This window comes from Eleginops maclovinus, chromosome 4, assembly GCF_036324505.1.
Source record: "Eleginops maclovinus isolate JMC-PN-2008 ecotype Puerto Natales chromosome 4, JC_Emac_rtc_rv5, whole genome shotgun sequence".
Lineage (NCBI taxonomy): Eukaryota > Metazoa > Chordata > Actinopteri > Perciformes > Eleginopidae > Eleginops > Eleginops maclovinus.
Window position 1 is genome coordinate 12457001 of NC_086352.1, and position 22500 is coordinate 12479500.

At 42.0% G+C, this 22500-nt stretch overlaps 1 protein-coding gene across 1 annotated transcript in view; it reads right to left on the reverse strand.

Annotated features, from left to right (window-relative positions):
• Nucleotides 1-2660: 2660 nt before the first annotated feature.
• spata17 (spermatogenesis associated 17) overlaps nt 2661-22500 on the reverse strand; it is a 33095-nt gene continuing 13255 nt past the window's right edge. Inside the window, exons 7-10 of the mRNA XM_063882163.1 lie at nt 19923-20165; nt 17214-17362; nt 16385-16493; nt 2661-3395 (exon numbers count right to left, since the gene is read on the reverse strand). Of these exons, the coding sequence (XP_063738233.1) occupies nt 16409-16493; nt 17214-17362; nt 19923-20165 (477 nt within the window). The 3' untranslated portion in view covers nt 2661-3395; nt 16385-16408. The remainder of the gene's footprint in view (nt 3396-16384; nt 16494-17213; nt 17363-19922; nt 20166-22500) is intronic.

Consider the following 22500-nt stretch of genomic DNA (forward strand, 5'->3'; position numbering starts at 1 on the left):
TAAAAGGAAAACAAGCCAAAAAAGCTAACTCTAAGTTGTCAAACACAGAGGAAGCCAGACATAAAAAACACACGTTTTAAGGGATAAGATCAATTTGTTAATGTACCTCCTAAGTTAATGCCTGGTTTTATAAAGTCATGGCTTTAAAAAAAACGTGTCCATTCAATGTGTGTGTTCTAAACATACAAATGACTAGTTTCATCAGCCTGCACTGGCTTACTGTTGTTACTTGCATCCAATTCAAGACTGTAGTGTTTTAATACCGCCAAGATATGGTTGAACCAGTTTAGGCTCTTCTATGTTCAGACACCACTGTCAATTCTATGCATTCGGCTGAAAACACAACCGTTTAAACATGCTAGGCTAGCCCTTTTTTAGCATCTCATTTAGAAAAAACTAAACCAGAAAAAATACGAAAAACCAAAACCCTGAGCACTTGGATTGTAGCACTGAATACAATATTAGATGTTAGTTTGAAAATCATGCTCTTCATTTTGAATTGGTAAAATGCATTTTAAGGCCTTTGACATGTCAGATACATTTTTAACCCACACAACTCTAGGTAGTGTAGTCTTTAAATAGAGCCGACTTGGGATTGTACTTTCCCCCCCACACCTCTCCCCTTTACCCTTACCCATGACCTTAAGAAAGTTTTCCTTGGTTGGCGTAGTCCTCTGGCCTTTTCTCCTTCTCTCTGCTGTATCCTCCGCCCTTCTTCACCGATGGTGTTGTTTCCTTTTGTTTTGTCTTGTATTTCTCTGTCAGCAAGTCCTGTCCATCAATACTGAACTGTCAGTCATTGGAGTGACAATTGGCAGCTGTCGATAGATTGTAGAGGGTCGCCATTCCGTATAAAGGCTTCAACTCCTAAAACGCTATCAGCTGCCAATACATAAACACATACACTCACACATGCACACTCAGGGCTTGACATGCACAAAAGTACAATAACACACACACACACACACACACACACACACACACACACACACACACACACACACACACACACACACACACACACACACACACACACACACACACACACACACACACACACACACACACACACACACACACACCTTCTCTCTTTGCATCCTCATCACACTTGATGATCGCTGACGCAGGGAAATGTGGTTTGATAGCAACGAGATCAGATCAGATGAGGAAACAAAGAACCACCTTCTGACTATTCAATCTTTAGAAGAACACACACTGAAACACACACGCGCATACACACAGGTACTGATGAAGGTCTTCGACACAGACTGGAGTCACTGACACATGGCTCCCCCTACTGGAGACCTATAAGACCTTTGGCAATGACGTCCCAGTCCCTGGTTACACTGAAGCACATTAACATTCATTAATTGATTTGATAATCCATCTATTCATTTAATCACTCCCCCCTCTCTCTGACATCCTCTCCCACTTTTTAAATATTCCTTATTTTCCTCCTGCAGTCTTTTCTTATTCGTTTAGTTCAAACTTGTATTCTTGTACCCTTTCTTTCCATTTGAGTCTCGTCCCTTTTTCCATGACTTTTTCCTGCCTTGTGTCCTTTTCCCCTTTCTCAGTTTTTTCATGAGCTGTCTGTCTTTTGTAATTGTAGTTTGGATTCTTGCAACGTGTTTAGAAACAGTGTCAACGTCACAACGTTGAGTATGATGACCGTAAAGCACCGACAAGTTTTAACTGTAAAGTGTCCTGCTCAGACTAAAAGTGTGCCAGATGTTGTTTTATTTATCTTAGAAAATAATGTGGAGTACAACGTTTTTGTTTTTTTGTTGTTCTTTTGGTTACCTTTGTATATCTCTACACCCCTGTTAGAATACAAAAAAAGCATTAAAACGGTTCTGTTGCTGCCTAAGAACTCGAGTTAGAAGAAGTTATGTAGAGCCAGATTAAAACAGAAGAGAGAACAGAGCTCTGACAGGAATTGGGAGGGGACAAGACTGTCTGCCTGCTTTCTCTCCTTTACGCACATGGCGTCCATCCGTATGAGAAATGTGATTACAAATGAGTGTGAGTGAGAGTGCGGAGTGCCGCAGCTGGTATGGCATCTGGCTTGGCATACCGTTGCCCGGCCTCGCCCGCTGCCTGTGCGCTCTAATGTGGCTGTCGACAAGCCCATTAAGAACCCATTACTAAATGCTCTGTCTCTGCTCCTCTTCCACGCCTTATAGCACAGGCCCGGGGGGAATGCCAGCAACACACAGGAGAGGGAGAAAAGAAGAGTGAAGAGACAGACAGAAAGGAAAGAAAGAAAGGAATAAGCAGGTGAAGGAAGGAATAAAAACGGGAGACGTTTGTGATAGAAAATGACAAGTAGTTTAAATGCACTAGCTTGTGTCCTGTGTCTCTGACTGAGCCAGAGACAGGAAGTGATGAAGACTCTAGACTCAGGTTATACTTCATCATCAAAACAGTCAACTGTAAGACAAAGTCCTGCCTCACGGCCTATAGCAGGAGGAGGGGTCATGCCAAGTTTTTACTCTCACACAAAGTTCAGCACTGGTCCGAGTGTTTCCAAGAACTTAAATCATTACTTGAATAAAGGTTTTGTTTTATTTTCAATCATACATTGCCAAAAACCAAACAAAGTAGTGATTTTATAGTATTAGTCTGCTGATTTACCCAATGATCAGCATTTGCGGGTGGTTTCAAAAACATGATAGAAAACCAGGCATTATGTATCATATACTCACAAATATTACACCTTCTTTCTCAGATTGGCCAAATAGTATAATATGACATTTTTGACATTTATTTTGTCTTGCTTTAATCAATTAATGGTTGTGAAATCACCAAATATGGCATGTAGCAATGCCGCTGGTTTAAGTTTTTTGTGATTTTATTACTGGTTAGGACACTGGATTTCTGCTATTGCAAATAATATGAGTGTCTCTCTGATGCATATATACAGTATACAAGTCTTTTTAACAGTTCAGAGCTGTTAAGACAACATTTTTGTATATTGTCGTCTGCTGGCTTTATCATTGTCTACACGTGCATGTGCTTTCTCTTATAGATGCGTAACCAGATTACCCTTTTGTTGCACCTTCCCATTCAGTGACTGTATTTCAAAAACATTATGGACATATAACTAACATATTAGGAAGCAGAATCCTGAAAAGTTTTGCCTTTGAGAAAAAGTTCAGGAGGTGAACTCTGACAAGGCTGACAACACTGAACTTAAAGACTCGAAAGTGAGAAACTGTTCACATGAACACATAAAACACAGTATAAAAAAATATAATAAGCAATATTTTATTTGTACTTCTCTTAATCTTCACAGGCCAGAAGGAGGTGTGTCAAAAAAAGCGGCCCGCCTTGGAGAACAGATGAGCAGACTTATCAGAGACACTGTAGGTGGCAAACACTGTCTTCACCGGCTGGAGAGGAGGAGAGGAGACGCAGAGAAGAAAGCAGAAGGAGGGATGCAGAGAAAAAGACATTAAATCCGTAATAAATCCGTCATCCTCCTCAAATATGTGATATTTCATTCATTTCAGAATTGGTCTGGTGCAAACCAATCATGGACCCTAAAACAATTAGGATACTAACAGAGTGGGTCTTTTTATTATCTTTATTCAGTGGCTGTGAACCTGCTGGAATTACATCTGGATATGTACTGAATGTTTCCAGCATCTGACAGGTCAATATGAATTAGAGGGGTTAGGCTGCCATGAGGCTTTGAGTAGTGGGGAACAGGCGAATGTGGTTTTAGGTGGATATTTTACACATAATTCTAAACAAAAATAACACTATCCAATGAAGATGGCTGAAGGACACCAAGGCTGTCAAGACAGTTTGTTCTGGCTTTCATAAATGAGGATGAAGGTGCACATCCATCCATTATGATTCACCGATACACTCACCAAGACCATGTGCAACTTCTTGCAGTGTGTGTGTGTGTGTGTTGTGTGTGTGTGTGTGTGTGTGTGTGTGTGTGTGTGTATGTGTGTGTGTGTGTGTGTGTGTGTGTGTGTGTGTGTGTGTGTGTGTGTGTGTGTGTGTGTGTGTGAAGCAGTGAATTGCTCTTTTCATGAGTGACTGTGACAGGTTTCTCATCAGGCCCTGAAGCCTCCTCGCAGTTAGAGACCATGTACAGCTCAGCCCCCAAACAACAAACACACACCCTCTCATGGACGCATGCTGTACTGGGTGGTGGTGTATAAGAGAGACACTCCCATGAAGCTACAGAGCACCTGAGACATACTTGGTACCACACACGGGTGTGTGTTTGTGCGTCTGCACCGGCTGCTGGAACTAAGCGGGGCTCTTAATCATGGTTGTAACGGGCAACATTACCGGCAGCGGCAGCAGGCTAATGATGAATGCCCGAGTCTCCAAGCAAACCCTGACCTCCTTTTCTGCTGCGATGCACAAAAAGCTCCCGCTCTCTCACCAAAACACACACACACACACAAACACACACACACACAAGTATTTGTGTACACACAAACAGGAGTATGTTTGCAACAACACATGCATCCTGACGTATACAATCTGCAGAGGCAAACGCACATGGATAAAAATGCTTGCACACACACTAAAATACACACACACACACACACACACAATATTTCTGAAGTACGGCACTGTAAGAAGACAGAGAGATACATTAAAAAGTAAATGAGAGAGTGAAAGGGGGGCCGAAAGAGAGGTGGTGATATAAGAATATTAAATGAAATGTAAATGAGAGAAAAGGACCCGGAGAAATAGAAATAAAAGAGAAGGAAAGATCAGAACATGAGAGAGACAGATGGTTAGAAAAAAGCGGCAAATGAGAGAGGTTTCACAACAGAAGGAGTGAGTAGTTATAAACGAGTGTAAAGTTTTGATGAAGGACAAACTAATGTCAGGGATTGGGGCGGTTCGGGCTTCCTGCTCCCCGGCTACCACATGTGATCTCGCCTGTCACTCACACTCCATCGCCATGACAATCATTGTAATGCCGATGCCTAGGGGCGGGGACAAGCCTGTCCTTGTAACAAACAGAACCCCTCCACGATCTGACGCCAACAACTGCGGAGAAGATCTCACACACACACACACACACACACACACACACACACACACACACAATAATGCCACACAAATAGAAACTCACAAAAGTTGAAGCACATTCCAGTCTAAATTCAGCTACATTTTTTTAGTAACAATGATGTGATGTGATGTGTTTCTGTCACGGTGTCCAGAGCGTACTGCATGTTTTGTCAAACACATTCATTGTTTACGGTGCAGAATGTGTGTGTGTGTGTGTGTGTGTGTGTGTGTGGGTTTGGTTTTACAAGTATTCATGTAAGGAATAATATAGTGCATGTGAGTCTGTTATCGGTATGTTATATCATATGTATGTGTAAGAGAGGATTTGAAAGAGAGAGATGTTTTGTGTGTGTGTGTGTGTGTGTGTGTGTGTGTGTGTGTGTGTGTGTGTGTGTGTGTGTGTTTGTGTGTGTTTGTTTTAGCCATGGGGCAGTGAGCATAGACTTGTCAAGCTGAGGAAGAGATGGCAAACTGGATGGTGATGCCAGCTCTGTGTGACAGCTCCTTCACACACATATGCACAAGCTCGCATGCACGCACACACACACATGCTCTAACCCCCCCAAACCTACCCTAGCCCACACTCGGGAGCTGTGAAAGCTGGGACACAGAAAGAAAACGAGACTGGTGGAACCTCCTTTTACCTGGAGGCTGATTGGTGTGGGTGTGTGTGTATGTGTGTGTGTATGTGGGAGGTGATGGGCTTGCAGGGGAGGGAGTGGGGGGGTTCAAAGTGTCACATCAATTTGTGGTTGTGCTGTTTCTGAAAGAGGCTAACCCCACTGCCACTTAAGCTTAGCACAACAGTGAACAGCACACTGTCGGACAGGACACATACATACAAGTACACACACACACACACACACACACACACACACACACACACACACTATACCATCTGCAGTTTGAGGGGGTGATGAGGGGAGGTGCCACAAAATGACAAAAACGGCGCCCCCTTGTTAACCTGCCACCCCCCTTTCCATCCCTCAGTAGCAGAGAGGGTACATATAAGCAATTCTAGACTACCTGCCTCATTTTTATTTTTTATGCACGCAAGAAACTTTGGCCCGCAAACATGGCTCCAAAATATCAGTAGCCTAGACCTAGGGCATGTGTTTGTGCTTCTTTATTCTTGGAAAGTCAGTCTCGTGCTGGGTGTCTGCTCTTGTACTAACTTTCAAGGACGCAGAGGCAGGTTGCGCATGCCATTGGTAAACCATAATTTAAAAAATATTGTCCGCGGAAGGATAGTAAAGAACACAGAAAAAAAGGAAACATATCAGTGGGCTGTGGTTGGTCCTTGTCACATGCCATTTGATGCATGCTGCTGCATTCAAAAGCTCTAAAAGGGCGCATCCGTTCAATCCTATAAGAAAAGGGCAGGGCCGTTATTTCTGCTGTGTATCGTTGAATCCATGCCACTGTCTGTGGTGCTGAAGATGCAGGCGAATTGTTAATTGCACTTTTTTTTCCCGGCATAAACATTGTTATTTCAGTACAACAGAAAAATCACTCAGCACCAGGTGCCGTGATATTATATTTTAGGTTATTTGACATACAGGTTGACATACGGCAGAACTATCGGACTTGATGCATCGAAGGACTGATTCCAACATCTGAAAACAAAGATACTTTAGCTGAATCTCACTTACTGCAACTCAATCAAAGCGTTTGCCTGAAATTATATTTTGGTTGGATGTTCTATTGTGCCTCTGAGCCTAGAGCGCACGCTGCCAACTGAGGTGAGGTTGCTGGTTAGAAGCCCCCAGGGGTGACCTGGCCCAGGCCCCAGACCACTTTAACCACTCGTCTCCATTAACAGCCTCCCAGATATCATTATGCTCCCTGGGGACCAGGCGTGCTCTAACCAACCATTTACCCTCTCCCTCTCTCCTGTATTCCTCCCTCTCATCTCTCCCACCCTCTGCCATGATGTTACTCAATGAAAAAAGACAGCAGGGATAAAAAAAATATGAGATTGATTTATTTGCTTCAGTGTTCTTTGGGATGGAGTCCTCTCCCTCCTTCCTCTCCTATTCCTCTCTTTCTCAGCAAACTGAAACCAATTAGTGAGTAGAGCACTTGTAGCGGGGAATGTAGGGCAAGCGAGGAGTAATAAAAAAGTATTGACTTTTCTGTGACTGTACGCAGCGTGAAAGGGGTGCCGCGGCCTTGTCCGACATGAAAGGAGCTCCATTAATTTCACTTATTTCACCCAGGCCCCTGTCAGGAGGCCCTAATGCGTCCCAGGCACACTTCTCACATGCAGACACTCAGACAGCGCAACGCAGCCCGAGCCCAGTTACCAAATGAGTTTACATTATATATCAGAGTGTGAGAGAGAGGGGAGCGCTACAGAAAGGAGTAATTTCTAATTCCCTGGTTGAGACACAAAGCAAGGCCTTTCATACGTAGCTAATTTTGCCCAAGTCTCACGTCCTCATCATCCCCTAATTCTGCATCACGATAAGGCCACAGGTCCAGGAAATTGACAGTACCACAACATATCACACTGAGAATAAGATGTCCTGACTCAGTCTAACTAAAAAAGGTAATGAAAGCAGAATTAGACAACATGCTGCATGTGACAATGTCTACCTTTGCTTACCACAGTCGCAATAGACACTCATGGCCCCCTACTTGGGGTTTTTATCGGCCACAGAGTAACAAAGAGGAGATCGATGGGAGAATGTGGCTGTTTGCGTGCTGTGGTTTTGCAACAGTTTAGTGGCACATCATACCTTGATTCAACTTGTAAAAAGACCTTGAAACCTTTAAAAGCACGTCAGCTACCTGCTTTATCACGGGCCTTGGATCATATGCTTTGTCGTAAAGCAACTGTGATCTCAAACCATATAGCACACTTCCCAGCAAGCAGTTCAGTGAACTCCTTGTCACAATTAATTAAGAGTTAATTTCCCAAAGTTTCACCATAGTTCTCTTGAAAATGACTCCTGAATGAATCCTGATTAAGTTAAACTAGTAAGCAATGAGAGGCTCCATGAACTTTTCCAATCAACTCTTTAGGTTGACCTACTGTCAGCAGGTAAAGTCCTACCTGGAATTTGAGCATCATCGTGTGTGTGTGTGTGTGTGTGTGTGTGTGTGTGTGTGTGTGTGTGTGTGTGTGTGTGTGTGTGTGTGTGTGTGTGTGTGTGTGTACGCATGCCAAAGATAGACGCACCCCAGAAATGTATGTGTGTGTGTAAAAGAGCGAAGACTGAGAGGCTATCTGCAGACAGAAACTAATCAGTGTGTGTGAGATAAGAAAGCAGCCTTTATGGTGTATGGTAATCAGCCCCCCCTCGGCCTGCCACCGCCATGCATAATCACCACGACTTATTCACATGATTGATGAAATATGCGTGTGTGAAATCCGAGCTGCATTTGTTATCATCCTGTTTCTCCCTTCTCTCCCCCCCCTCGTTTCTTTTTCTCTCAATCTTTTTTTGTCTCTCTAAACATCTCTCCCCTGCTCTGCAGTGGTCAAAGATGTTTTGGACCATGTAAAAACTAGGAATTACACACGCAGAATGGGGTCCCTCTTGAAACTTGTGCATGCACAAACACACTGAATCAACACACATACTTTTCCATAACAAGATAGTAATCTGATGCATGAGGGATGCATGAGGAAACCTTCTGAAGAGGAATATGAAGAGAAGGAAAAATAATAGATAAGCATAAGAAGAAAAAGTAAACGAGAAGACACATTAACTGTTCTGTCTGCAGAGAAGTGTTGGCTGAAGAGAGATGGAGTGAATAGGACCTAGATGGAGAGATGCTCTTGTCATTGACAGACATTCATATGAATCAGGGAACAGATGCAGGGATCTGAACTAGTTCAATATATAGAAACCAAGAAACCATTTAAACAAAAAGCAGCAGCAAGTGTACACAAGGACACAACTACTGAAGGAATGGGTGGCCAAAGCTAACAATTAGGAGTAGGAATCACCGGGTCCCCACGATACGATACTATCGCGATACTTAAGCCACGATACGATAGTATTGCGATTCTACTATATGCTAAGTATTGCAATACGATATATTGCGATATGGCACATTTCTGATTTCTTTCTCCACTGACTCCATCTCTGTTTTGATTAACTTCCTGCCAATCCCACTGACTTTACCCATGGCCATGAGCGCACACGAAAAAGCTCAGACCATCTAGTGGATTGAAAAAGCATTTCTTACCAAAAACTTTAATTTGGATTTGCAATATGAATAAATATGATATGATTTGTGTCTGTGTGTCGATACAATATTGCCACGCAAAGTGTAGCGATACTATGCTGTATCGATTATTTCCCCCACCCCTACTTACAAGTGTCTCTGCATACTGTAGAAACACAGATGTACACCTTACAGTTATAACTATGAAAGCAGTCTCATACATGATATCACCAAAATTCAGGAATGCACTTTCTATCAGAATGACTTGAAAACATAATAAACATCTTCTGCCTTAAGAGGTCTTTACAAACATTAAGTTAGTTCTGAATACTGAGCTGTGCTTTACCTACCAAACCCCCCAAGTTGACGTTGAAGGGAAATATACAGCTAGAATGATTTGTAAAAAAACATTTTAGTCTGTAAACAGTTTTCAGCTTGATCATTGTTATTATCATGGTTGATTTCACTTTTGCTTAGCTATGAATTTGCAGGTCAGATTCAGCTTACTAAAGTGGTTGTCAGGGTAACTTAGCACCAAAACTCATGAGGAAGGTCCAGCAAGAGGACTGGGCAGAATAAGATTGAGCATTAAGAACTGTTGCTGCAATGCAGCATCATCCATCAAGGTGCAGTGTTGTCTAATGTAGAGTAAATCATCTGAACACCGCAGTTTTACTGTTTACATGATGATCATTAAGACAAAGCATAAAGCAATTTCCTGCTGAGTGGTAAAATCCTAGCATTATCAAACTCTCTGCTATGTTTTCTTTTCCAACAAGCCTTTAAATGTATAGATGTACTTAAACTGGCCTTTGTGTATCATATTTCATTGCCAGACACCAGCGAAGCCCCTTTTGCACTGGGCTGCTTTCAGTTTGAATGCCTGATTAGAAAGGTAAGAAGGCTTTGGCCCAGGACTTTCAGGGCTTATCCTTATGCACAGTGTAGGATAGTGCTAATAGAGACAAACCTTGGGACGAGAGCTAGGGCTAGGACTGATTTGGGTTGAGAGTAGGCCATGGGGGAAGGTGTGGGCTGAGACTGGGGATAAGATTAAGACTGAGGCTTGGGCTGGTGAATTAAGGCCCCGGGCTTCAGGGCGCTATTACACATCTATAATGAGAAACGGAGAAGATGGGGGCTTGTCTCTGCACCTCGGCACACCATAGATTAAATATGCACAATTCCTATGCAAAATGGGCCAGGAACAGCCGGGACCAGCATTGCTGTCTAATCCCCTGTGCTGGAGTTGTTTCAGCCAGGGTTAACAGGCTCATCAGTCAACACAGACTGCTTAGCACAGGACATCAAGGCCATTTGCAGGTTTAAGTGTTTGCGATTGCTTCCCTTTCCAGATCCCAATGCCGCCCCAGCCCCCCACACACACTCCCAGTGCTGGCTAGTGAGCACATGAGGCTGCAATAAGACACACAGAGGCATACACATTTATCAAGCTTCTAAAAACCCACATACAATAACGCATGATTTTGCCAAGAGGCACAGCTTTTGTCACAGAAACACAGTCATCTTTTATTATCGTAAGACAGACCGGCAGACCGACTGACCGACAGACACATGAACAGACACTGACAGACATAAAAAAAATATTCAGGAGAAGTACCATTTTAAAGGAAACATGCAATGTAAGAGACTCTAAACACATCTTCTACCCGCTATTAGAAAATATATTCTTTCGCTTTCTTGAATGCAAAACACACATGTAAGTATGTATCCTGTCTGCCATATCCTCTGTGCGGTCCACACCATAGCCTCATCCTAATCCATTTGCATTTCACAGACAGGGTTGACTTCTATCACCAACATGCCGCTGCATGAGAAGCCTGTCATGTTCCTCAAGTATGTCTATGTGTGTGTATGTGGGGGGGCAGGAAAAAGTTGCAGCCAGGTACTGCAAATGAAGAGGACAGGGGGAAAAAGAGAACAAGTGTGAAAATAAACAAGACAGCGAGAGAAAGAAAGAGTGATGGCAGGAGATCGAGATAGAGAAAGGCAGTGATTATACCACACTACATACAGTACGCTTCAGTGGAGCATATCTGCACAGGGACAGGCGCTCCATTAAAGCACAGACATCCTTATCCTGCTTGTCTGCCTGCTTTCTCTTATATCCATGTACACATGGAGAGGAAACTATCTAAATAAACAGAAGAGCATCTCCAACCTCGACTTGGTCTCAGAATAACGGTGATTACAAAGCATTCTTTTTTTGTCTGACTGACACTAACAGCAAGTAATTAAATATTGATCTCGTTAAAATTACCTTTCCAAAAAGAATTGTATTGATTAACTATATACTGTGTATTAGTTAACTTTATACATGTAGTTTTTATCTATAGACATCACTTCATTTTCGCTAACTCCTTATTATGGTTAATCTTAACTTTCTTTGTATTCTATCACCTGAGTATCACTACGATCATTCATACATAATTCAGGGATTGAAAAATGTCTCAGGGAAAGATTTTGCTTGACTAACACTAGAACTAAGCTGTTTTTTTATTAACTGTTAGAACAAGATTAATGCCAATTAGTAATTTGAGAAATAACGGTTCTTACGTTCATCTGTGCGTTCCTTTGGTTTTTCACGTCCTGATAATTGGTTTCAGACTTGCAGAAAAAGCTTTTGACTTACAGGTCTGAAGGTTGCATTGAGGCCTAGAAAAAAAAAATCCAAGCCTCCTTCTGAATCATCAACAGCGTGTAATAAATGCATTAGATTAAGATAGAAACTGGCCTTAAGTGACCTGAGTGAATCGGGTGAAGTCGGGTCCAACAGCTCTGAACATGAATATTAAAGTCTGGTGTCATGCTTTCTCTTAATTCACACCAAAACATGATCGCTAATCATTTCATTGAGACTGTCCATTTAATATCATGACGGCCCTCGTTGTTACTCTGTATGCAGGCCTCGCAGTGCAAAATGCCACCATAATGGAAGCAAAGTGTTGGGTTAATTGATAAATCTGAGGTCCCGAGTAGGAAGGAGTGTGGCAGGGAGAATGTTTTACGGCTGTGCAAATGAAGGGGCTGCAGAGTTTTACACACGCCGTAAAATGGTTATGGAGAATTAGCGTTCTTTCTTTCTCACCGCAGTAACCCGGACACTAATGCAGCAGAGCCGGAGAGATGTATGGACGTGATAACGTAAGAAATACATACACAGACAGACGCACATAAAAGGCGGACCCATATGAGTTCACGCATTTGCTAACCCTGACCCACCTAATTCCATTGTCTCTACTTGTGGCCTATTTCAGTTTAGGGTATTAATTGCTAATGAATACTGTTCCCATTAAAATGATCAGTTGTATGCATCATGGTGATATATTATAGCTGAGGCCATTAAGTCAGCCAGTATGTGTGTGCATGGGTGTCGACACACTTTTCCTGTCCCCGTTGCCAGAAGCTTTGCACCCACAATACAATAAGGATAACAATGAAGTCAGAGTGTCTTGGAGAGCAGTGTGTGTTGTGGCGAAAGGAGGTAACAAGGACAGTGGAGTTGCAAGTATATACGTGTAGGAAATTGACAAATGTTCTGTGTATATGCATGCGTTCATGTGTGTGTAAATGTCTAAGTTGAAGAAAAAAGGGATGCTTGTGCAATCATGTGTTCTGGTGTGTATCAGTATGTGTTGGGTCTGATCAGACACTAGCTTCTGAAAGTTGTGACGGGCGTCAGTCTAATGCGAGGGGAAAGAAAGGCTTGGAGCGCAGACAGACACAGACGTGACCACTCAATGTAGTGTACTTGATTAGCACGTAGCCCCCTAATTAGCTTTCCTCTATGGTTACAGGCAGTACCGCTGGTGCCATGGCTAATAACACAACTACAAAATTAGCATGGAGAGAGAGGGCTTTCCCATATCTGCATTTGAAATGAATCATTGCTGGCTCATTCAGCTTGTCTACATGCTAAAGAACCTTTGAGTATTTTATCTAACAATGAACACTACAGTGCTGGCTGTATTAATCAAACACACAAAATCAAAACTTTTATAATAATCAACTCACAAAGTTATCACACTCAAAATGAGTAAGAAAGGGTAGGAGGGTTAGATGCAGTACGGTAACCCATGCAGGTTGAATACAAATGCAAGTTTAACCAGAATTGCTTTTTTGGTTCAACAAATATAAACACAAATAAATGAGTAGGAGGTGCTGGGAGAGCCCCAAATGGCTGTTGTCAGAATATGATGCTTTTGGTTTTATAAGAGATTAGGGATGGAAATGAATAAAGGAAAGAGCTGTCAATCTAATCTATAGGAACCTGGAAAGTCAAGGCATTGGCACAAACTGTAGGAGCTGAAGCAAGTCAACTGTTGCCAAGCCCCCCTATGGCCCCCTAAGCCGGGGCCATAGAGTTCTTGGAGAGCCAGGGACTGGCATCTATGTGATTTTGTCTAGATGTGTGTGCCCTGACATGCTGGGACACATTTGAATTGATAGGTTTTTGACTGCGATACAGATGGCTAAGGTCAATAAAAGTCCAGGAGTCATGGGCTATTTCTAGGGCAAGTTTTGAATTTGGGATGCTGAGTGCATACTGCCCAGAGCTGGGATGGTCAAGCCAGAAAGCCATAGTCTGGAACTAGGGAAAAAAACGTGGCTATGTTAATGATGAGGCTTCAGGCTGTGTAGATGGCTGAAGCAAGGCTTAGGGTGATGATTACAAGCAGGGCTAGGTAATGTGGCAGAGGGCTGGGTGAGAGGGCTGTGGCTAGGGTTGGAAAATAATTAGGAGCATGGCTGGATAACATAGCTAGATAATGTGGCTTGGGGGAGGCTGGCTGGGCACGGTACGAAGATGATGAGTACCAGGGCTGAGCTGTCCACTCCATTGGCCCTCTGAGCTGTGACAAGAAGCTCTGCTGGCTGCTGCCGTAGCTGGGGGTGATGCCAGCGATAGGACTAATGCACTAATTACCACAGAGAGGGAGAAGAAAGAGAGTGTAAATAGAGGTAGAGAGAGATACAGAAAGATGAGGCGTCAGACCGAGAGATGTAAGCGGGGAATCTGAGGTCTGATGAGCTCTGAGTGACAGCAGTGACACGACTGGGCTGAGAGCAGGCACCGCTACCTCCCTCATCTTCAACATCCTGCACAGCAGCGTTATCACTGAGGAAACGGAGGTCAAGTTTAGCCAGCATGTACACATGTGTGTCTACTATCTTGCATGTATGTGTTTGTGTGTGTGGGTGACTCCATGCAAATGTGTATTTGTAAGATATCGCCTTAGTAGAAAGTAGAAAGCTGTCATTGTGTAGCATTCATCAAACAGGAATGAGCTATATACTGTATGTGTTCCCTCATACCAAATTGAACATAACTGATATTTTGGGTGTCAAATGATCAAACAGTAGACACATTTCTATCGTTTCACAACATATAGCTCCGGAAAAAATTAAGAGACCACTCCAAATGTTTCTTAAATCTTTATCTCTATATATATGGCAACCATTCCAGGGTCTGTTGAATTCCAACACAGATACATGTTTCAGTAGTTTATAGAATGCAATACAGAAAAAAACATGTAACTCAAAGACATACCTGTAAATAGTAAATGCTGAAGTGGTCTCTATTTTTTCCGGAGCTGCATATTATCATACTGTCAAGCAATGGCATTCACAAACCTTAAAATATATTTGTTTTGTTTAAGTAAGGGTACATTTGGGCTGGTTTTGACTCGCGGCCTTCAATGCATTTCAGCTTTAGCAACTCTCTTTGTGTAGGGTCTCTAATTCAAATGGTGGGCTGAATTATCCCCAATGCTCTAATTTTAATGGCCTCAGTGAAACCTTCATTTACAACACATGCTCAAACACAAAGACCCTACATGCTTTCCATCAATATTGTATTTTTAACAAATATAGCATGCATGCACCAAGCAAAACCGTTCGTACTCCCCCGGCCCCTGCTGTCAGCTGCAGGAGACCCCAACTCACCCGCCCACTCACTCCACATACTTATTTTTCTCCACTTCCTGGGGCCGTGTTAGTTCATTCCCCTGTCGCTGCGCTCTCCTTCTTTCCCTGCTCCTCTCTCTCTCTCTTGTTTCACTCCTCGTTTCCGGGCAATTGGGTCTGGGTGCTGGTGGTGGTGGGGGGGGTAAGAGGTTGGGGTGGAGCTGCTGGGAACTTTGTGTGTGTGTGTATGTGTGTGTGTGTGTGTGTGTGTGTGTGTGTGTGTGTGTGTGTGTGTGTGTGTGTGTGTGTGTGTGTGTGTGTGTGTGTGTGTGTGCATGCATATGTGTTTGTGTGTGTGCTGGGAAGTGAGCTAATAAAGGACGGTGATCCATGAAAGGCCTTGAGCAAAGACACAGTCAATTACCTAATGCCTGGACCAGACCGCAGGGCCCACGCACACACACTCTCTCTCCAACACACACTCACACACACCCATGCATACACCTCATTTACGTATACATTGAAAGGGGGCATTGGAGGGCATAACTGGGAATTGTGTGTATGTGTGTGGGCGGGTGTGCATATGCGTGTGATGGAGAGCGCCGATTTATTAAATTGCTGTCACTTTGGACAAATTTGTGCAACTCAAGTTGAAAGGGTTAGGCTGCACAGCGTCTCGTTTTTCCTCTTTTCTTCTGGAGGAGAATTATACCTTTCAGACCAAAACCCAGGAAGCCCGGGGATAAACCTCTGACTGCCATCCGTCAGCATGTGGCGTCAGCCGTGGCTTCATGTCTCAGCGCTAGACCTGGGTTTAACAAGGATCTGATATTGATTGACTTTGATGTGAAAGGGTAACTGTATGACCACCGTAAAATTATTATAGGACAACTATAAACCTAAGATATTTCTTAATTTTTGACCACCATTAATGCTTCTTCTATCTCAGAGACGTTTGACTCTTGGTTTAGGCTCATGTGTAATTTACCAAACTGTTATTGTCCTGTGTAGCAGGTGTTGCTGTAACTGTTCTCACCTTGATGGTTTCTGTGTGTCAGTGTTTGTTTTGAGGCCAGGCAGAAAAGGAAGCATTCACCACATCCTCCTTCTCTGAATAGAAGGATGGCTTATCAGATGTGTTGTCTCCAAAGACAACCTAATTCAGACACATAGTAGGTATACCCAATAACTGAATTAAGGTTTGTGTTTGTAGTTTTCAACCTACCTATTCTTGGAGTCAGAGTGTGATCTACAAGCTGACTCTGTTTCCACAGGCTGGCTGAGGAAAGGATTTGCTGTTGTGGCTCAGATGGTGGAGTCTACTTCCTGTTCCTCTGGATGGCGAAGACGGACAAAAAGACCAAACATTTTTTTTAGTTTGTCATAAAGGTTGCAGTTCAGCTCAGGTTAGTCTTATGTAGAATATCAAACATTCATTAGGTTGCGAATGCATTGATAATTCTTAAAACTGCACCTAAACAAACACAAAATCCAACACACAGAGGAAAACTCAGGTAAGCAACATCCTTTAAAAAAACGACATAGGCCTCACTGTGGAGCAGGACAAATACTAAGGCAAGAACACAGTCTTTCAAACTGAAGTCTGGGAAATTATTATGTGAGGAAAACAGACTGATGACATGAGATTTGAGGGATATAGTGAAGCCAAGTAATTTAGCAAACACACACATAAATACCTATACATACACGATTCCTATATAAAATCTATGCAAACCATGATATAAAGAAGTGAGGGACTGTTTATAATAAATCCAGTCTGAGCAGCCTCAGAATAATGTCCTGGCATTAACACTTTGGTTTTCATAATAAGGGTTAATTTGCCACTTAATGTTGCATACATTTAACTGTGAAGATACAATATAGATGTGTCCACTTGTGTATGTTTAAAAAAGCATGTTTGTCTTGGTGCATAATTAAAAAAGAAAAATGACATAATGAAGTAAAAATCCTGTTCATGTTGATGTGTCTGTGATTGTTAAAAATGCTTTTGTGGTCTAACGTTTGGTGTTTTAAAGCATGTATTATGTTCTCACATTCTGCCAGAGGGGAATGTCATAGACTTGTGTTGTCGAAGCTGACTCTGGGCCTCCTCAAGGTGTGTGTAAGAAGTCTGCAGACGTAACGTCAGGTCAGGACAATGCACCCGCTGCACCCACGCTTCCCCTGGCTCTCTGAACATACCCTGGAATAACCACAACCACACACACACACGAATCAGATAATGATCACTGTGTCTTTCTGTTTTAGACCCCCCTCTTTCTTTCTCTGATCCCTCTCCCACAGGTAGTGATGGCTTACAGCATAAACCAGAGGCCAATCCTCTTCATCTCTCCTCCTGTGACACACAGGCCAAGAGAGAAGCAGAGAGGGACAGAGGAAAAAAGAGAGTGAAGGAAATGATATCAGGTGAGAGAAAGAGAAGTGCGGGGGAAACACAGAGGGACATGGAGTAAAGAAGGTGGCAACACACACTCTCGGCTGTTCATCTACTACGTAGTTTGACTCGTTTCAGAGGCATTCGTTGAAAAAATAAATTAAATTAAAAAAAAAAACGTGTCTTCAAAAATGCTACTATAGCAGATATTTTTTTTAACTGTTTCAACTGCAAAATTATATTTCTTCATAATGGAAGCATAAGATATATATATTAGACTATGGCTCCACACACACTAACAGGTAAAATCATTTCTTATTTGTGTCTTTTTCTGGGGATTTGTTAATAAAAAATAAAAAAAACAAATGCCATAGTTATCTATCAATATTTTATAAATTGCAGTTGATTTACATGTATATACTGTTTGCTCAACCTCCACACACATTTCTGGGGCCGAATCTCAGAAATAAGTCAGTTAAACTTTGAACAGCTGTCCGTCATCTCATTCCCTCTGCATCTTCTTGACATTGAAGCTCCTACCCTGGAGTGATGGCTTTCTGATGGCTACTGACATATCAAAGTTGAAAAGACAGAAAATATTGTTTTTAGCAACACATTTTTGTGCCAATCATTGTCTAACCTCAGTTCCCACTTAACATCGCCTTGAGACTTGATCATGTCTAATACACTGAAGGCTTTGAATACACTTGAAACATATTCAATAACATGGTTGCCATCTTAACGAATAAATCTCACAAATCTAAACATGCTGGGTTTTTCTACGAGTCAGTTTTGTAATTTCAAAAAGTCCAACCTGTATTTGTTTTAATAAGCCTGACGATGTTAGAATGGGATCTTTAAAAGTCAACAGGAGCTAATTAATTCTATTTGATGATATGAAGGAGACATTTGGTCTATTGTTTACTAACCTTTTCATATTTACACATTATGTATTCATATTTGGGGGGGGAAAAAAACAGTTTTCACTATCTCATAGGTGTTTTAGTGTTTACAAAATTCATACAGGAAAAAGCACTAAACAAATATTAAAACTTTAATGAGTTTGGATGACAAGAATAAAAAAGGGCAATTCCCTACAATCTGTATGAGTGTAGAGTATCTTTTGTGAGGGTGATGTGTAAACTTCGTGCAGTGCACATTAACTTAAGTGCTGTTTGGTTTGAGGTGACCTTCAGTTGTTGTTTGGTGTTAAAAAAAAGGAGGGAGGATGACGGGGGGAGAGATAGAGGGAGGGACGGGGACCCTGTCCTTGCTCCTATCGCCACGGGATCGGTGGCCTGGCCTGACCACTTCCACAGCCAGCACCTCAACCTTATCCATCACCACCAGATAGTTATCACACCAGGGAGGGAGGGGGGTAGGAGTGATAGCACAAGAAAGAAAGGGGGACTTCCTGCACTAATCACACACACACACACACACACACACACACACACACACACACACACACACACACTCAACACACAGAAACACATGGAGGCAGGAAAAGAAAAACGCGTTATCTAAAAATAAATATAAATAAACTGTATCCCTTGTATACCTTCTCCATGTCAGCACTAAGAGACTACCTGACACTATTAATGAACTCACCTTAACTATAGCCAGCTGGAGTTTATGTGTGTGTGTTTGTGTGTGTGTATAGCTTATAAAATAAGACTGATCCACGCCTAATTTCTGCTCACTTATGTTTTACATTACTAGAAACTAACAATAGGGAAAGCGCTTTGCCATAAAGAGCTTCAGAGCGTAAATACCACAAAAGGTGAAATGGCTTCTCGTCACAATCACATGCGATCATAGTTTATCTTTGGCTGTGGTCAAGTTACTAATGCAGCTTTAATATAAAGGTCCTTAAACACACAAAATGACAACACAGTACATTCTCAGATTAAACTGGCTTGACACGTTGCATTGACTAGATCAGGATTAGAAATGAGAGCTGTGCTTTTGATATACATACACAGTGGAATACAAACAACGGATGGTTATATGTAGCCACACATTCACACATAATATAGCACTCACTGCATTACAGACACTTAACGGCTCTGTGCAGTAGCCCCCCAGAGGGCTTTCTGCCAGGTTTTAATGATGACATTCTTCTTTAAAAGGAGTTTTAAAGGATCTCTGCTTTCATCAAGAGTCATCTCCAGTGGGACAAGAAGAGGATGTTCGGGGTCTTTAATAATTAGTATGACACTTTGAGAAATTATGACTCTCTTTCAACCGTTTGGCATGCTCTACTGCTTTGAACATCTCATTGTATACCTTTAGAGTCTGTATTTTATCATTTGTATTCTGTGTTTCTGTCTCGTGTTTGTCATGGTCCCAGATTTAACCCTCTCACCTGCTGTTTCTTGCTGGCAATGGGAGGCAGTACGGGCCTGGGTGAGAAGCAGGTTCTGGTGGTTTTCTTCAAAGGAGATCCGAGAGTCCCTGGGTAACTCAGGTCTGCTGGGCCAGGTACACCCAAGAGACAAGACTTGCCACTGGGGGCCAGCCTGGTGGGGGTCTGGTACTTGACCTGCCTCAGCAGTAGTTCCATCTCATGGGGGACCAGTCTAAACGGAGAGTTGAAGACCCCAGGGCACTAAAGAAGGAGGAAGAGGGAGAGGTTAACCCTATATCATAGGGAGTTGAAAAACTGAGAGAGACAGAGTATCTGTATGAACGATTTAATGATGATTAGCAGATTAGAAGCACATTTAGCCACTTACAAGATTGGTTTCTGATTGGCTATGAGGATATGACTAACATAATGCTCTTTGTTTATTTTCAAACTGATAATATCATGGAAAATATAACAGTTGAAGTGACAACATGGAACAGAGGCTTTAACTTCATTCAAACCAAGGACATTTCAGTTGGTTTACTACGATTATTATTTCCAGGCACCATTATGTCCTTTTGGGTGCTTTACTCCCCAAACGCTAAAACTAATTTGTGTAAAACAGAAAGTAATTTTGTTTATCAGGGGGACCATCAAATAATAGAACTGCCACCTCCTGGGACAGTTTAAATGCAACCAGCAACTGTTAGTCATTAAAACTATTACAGGAAATATTCTGAGGTTATTCTCTTCACAACTTCTTCTTATATATTGTTTTTCGTCGAGGCTTTGCCCTTCATATCATCCATATTAACCCAAACTTTCAGAAATGCATCCTACTGTATCCCTGCGGACAACAGTTGTTGATCTTCACTGCCACAAGTGGAGACAGCATTGCGCTTGGCCAACCAAAAGCTTTTTCCAGGTTAAACATTTGGCTGGAGCCGTTCACTGTGTGCACGTCACAAACATAGACAGATAACAACAAATGACCACAGGGACAACCCCGCTGCGCCATTGTCAAATATAGCATTATAGAGGCCTTGAATTGCTTAATCAACACACGCACAAATACACACATTCAAAACATTGCTTCCTATGTTATGAAGTGGGGTAGAGATTTGCCAGAGACGGCCTCACTTGTAATTATTCAAATCACAGTGATCCTTTTGCCTGTGTGTTAATTACCAGACCAAAGCTTTGAGTTGGAGGACTCTGTATCTACTCTATATGCTAATAACACCGCTTGCTATTTAGGCCACTCTAAAAGACTGGGAAAAACGAGAGGAGAGAGAAAGAGGGCATAAGTGGGAAATTACTCCAACTATATCGACCCAAACCTCTAAAATCACTCACTCTAAAATAACATATTAACAGACTGGTTAATTACTAACCATTTCATTATTACATCATGAGTACTTCTGATTGTTCAAGTCAAGTGTTGCAGAATGAGTACAGAGAAATTGATTCAACACCGCTGACCCTAATTTCTTTAACCATGGCTTTGTAGAGACAACTGGATAACAGCAGATTTTTTAATTGATGGGCCCTTATGTCTGTGCTTTTTTTTCTGCAAGCACAAAGCTGGTGGTAGAGCTAATGCATTATTTCTGTTTGGACAAAATGGGTAGACCAACTATTCAAGTGAGAGCTATTTTCATGACTCATTTTAGCAGGAGCACACTAACATGGAAATAACATTTTAATCTGATGATGTCAGAGTCTCGTCTGCTCAAGATTTCTGTGTGAATTATTATTATATTGCTATCCATAGCTAATTCTACTTCAGAATGAACAGGTTTTCCCTTCAAGCTTTTAAAAGAGAAGAACCTTCAGCTTCATATACCAGCAACAATTGAATTATTGAGGGAAGTTACATTTTTGAAGTGTGATGCACACTTTTGGATCACTACAGTAAATATAATACATATTGGAAACAAACAATATGTTATACTATTAAAATGTTGAACAAAAAGACTTTAGTTAAAATACTCAACTAATAACTGTATCTTCTAAAATTACTTTTCAATCTAGCTTCCCACAGCTTAAGGCAAGATGGATGTACACAAAACGAATGCCTCTAAATAATAATATGTTGTTGGATGCTCTGAAATCGAACATTGCCACCAAGGCAACCAGAATGCAGATACCAAGGCTTGCAATGAATGTATAGTGAACTACAGTCCGCAGTTGTTCCTTTGCATAGACACTGTTCAGAAAAAAAAACTTTGAATAAAACCACATACATACCATGGATTGTGACTTAATGCAATGTACCCACATGGTGGTTCACACAGTAGAAACCTCAGCACCATCTTAAGGAGTTGAATTCCAAATTAAATTATCAGGTTTTTCTGTGTATGTAACAACATTATTTAGTGCTCAGTATTAGTCTATAAAATGCGTTGGGGATGAGGGTACACACCAATCTCAAACTGGAAGGGACAGAAGGTTGGGGACACACAAACATAATCCTCACTACACCTAAACACACACACACACACACACACACACACTGCGCACACACGCAAGCCCAAAAGTACCAGTCTAGCTACGGGAAGAGCAATGATGTTGACCCCAGGAACACACCATCTCT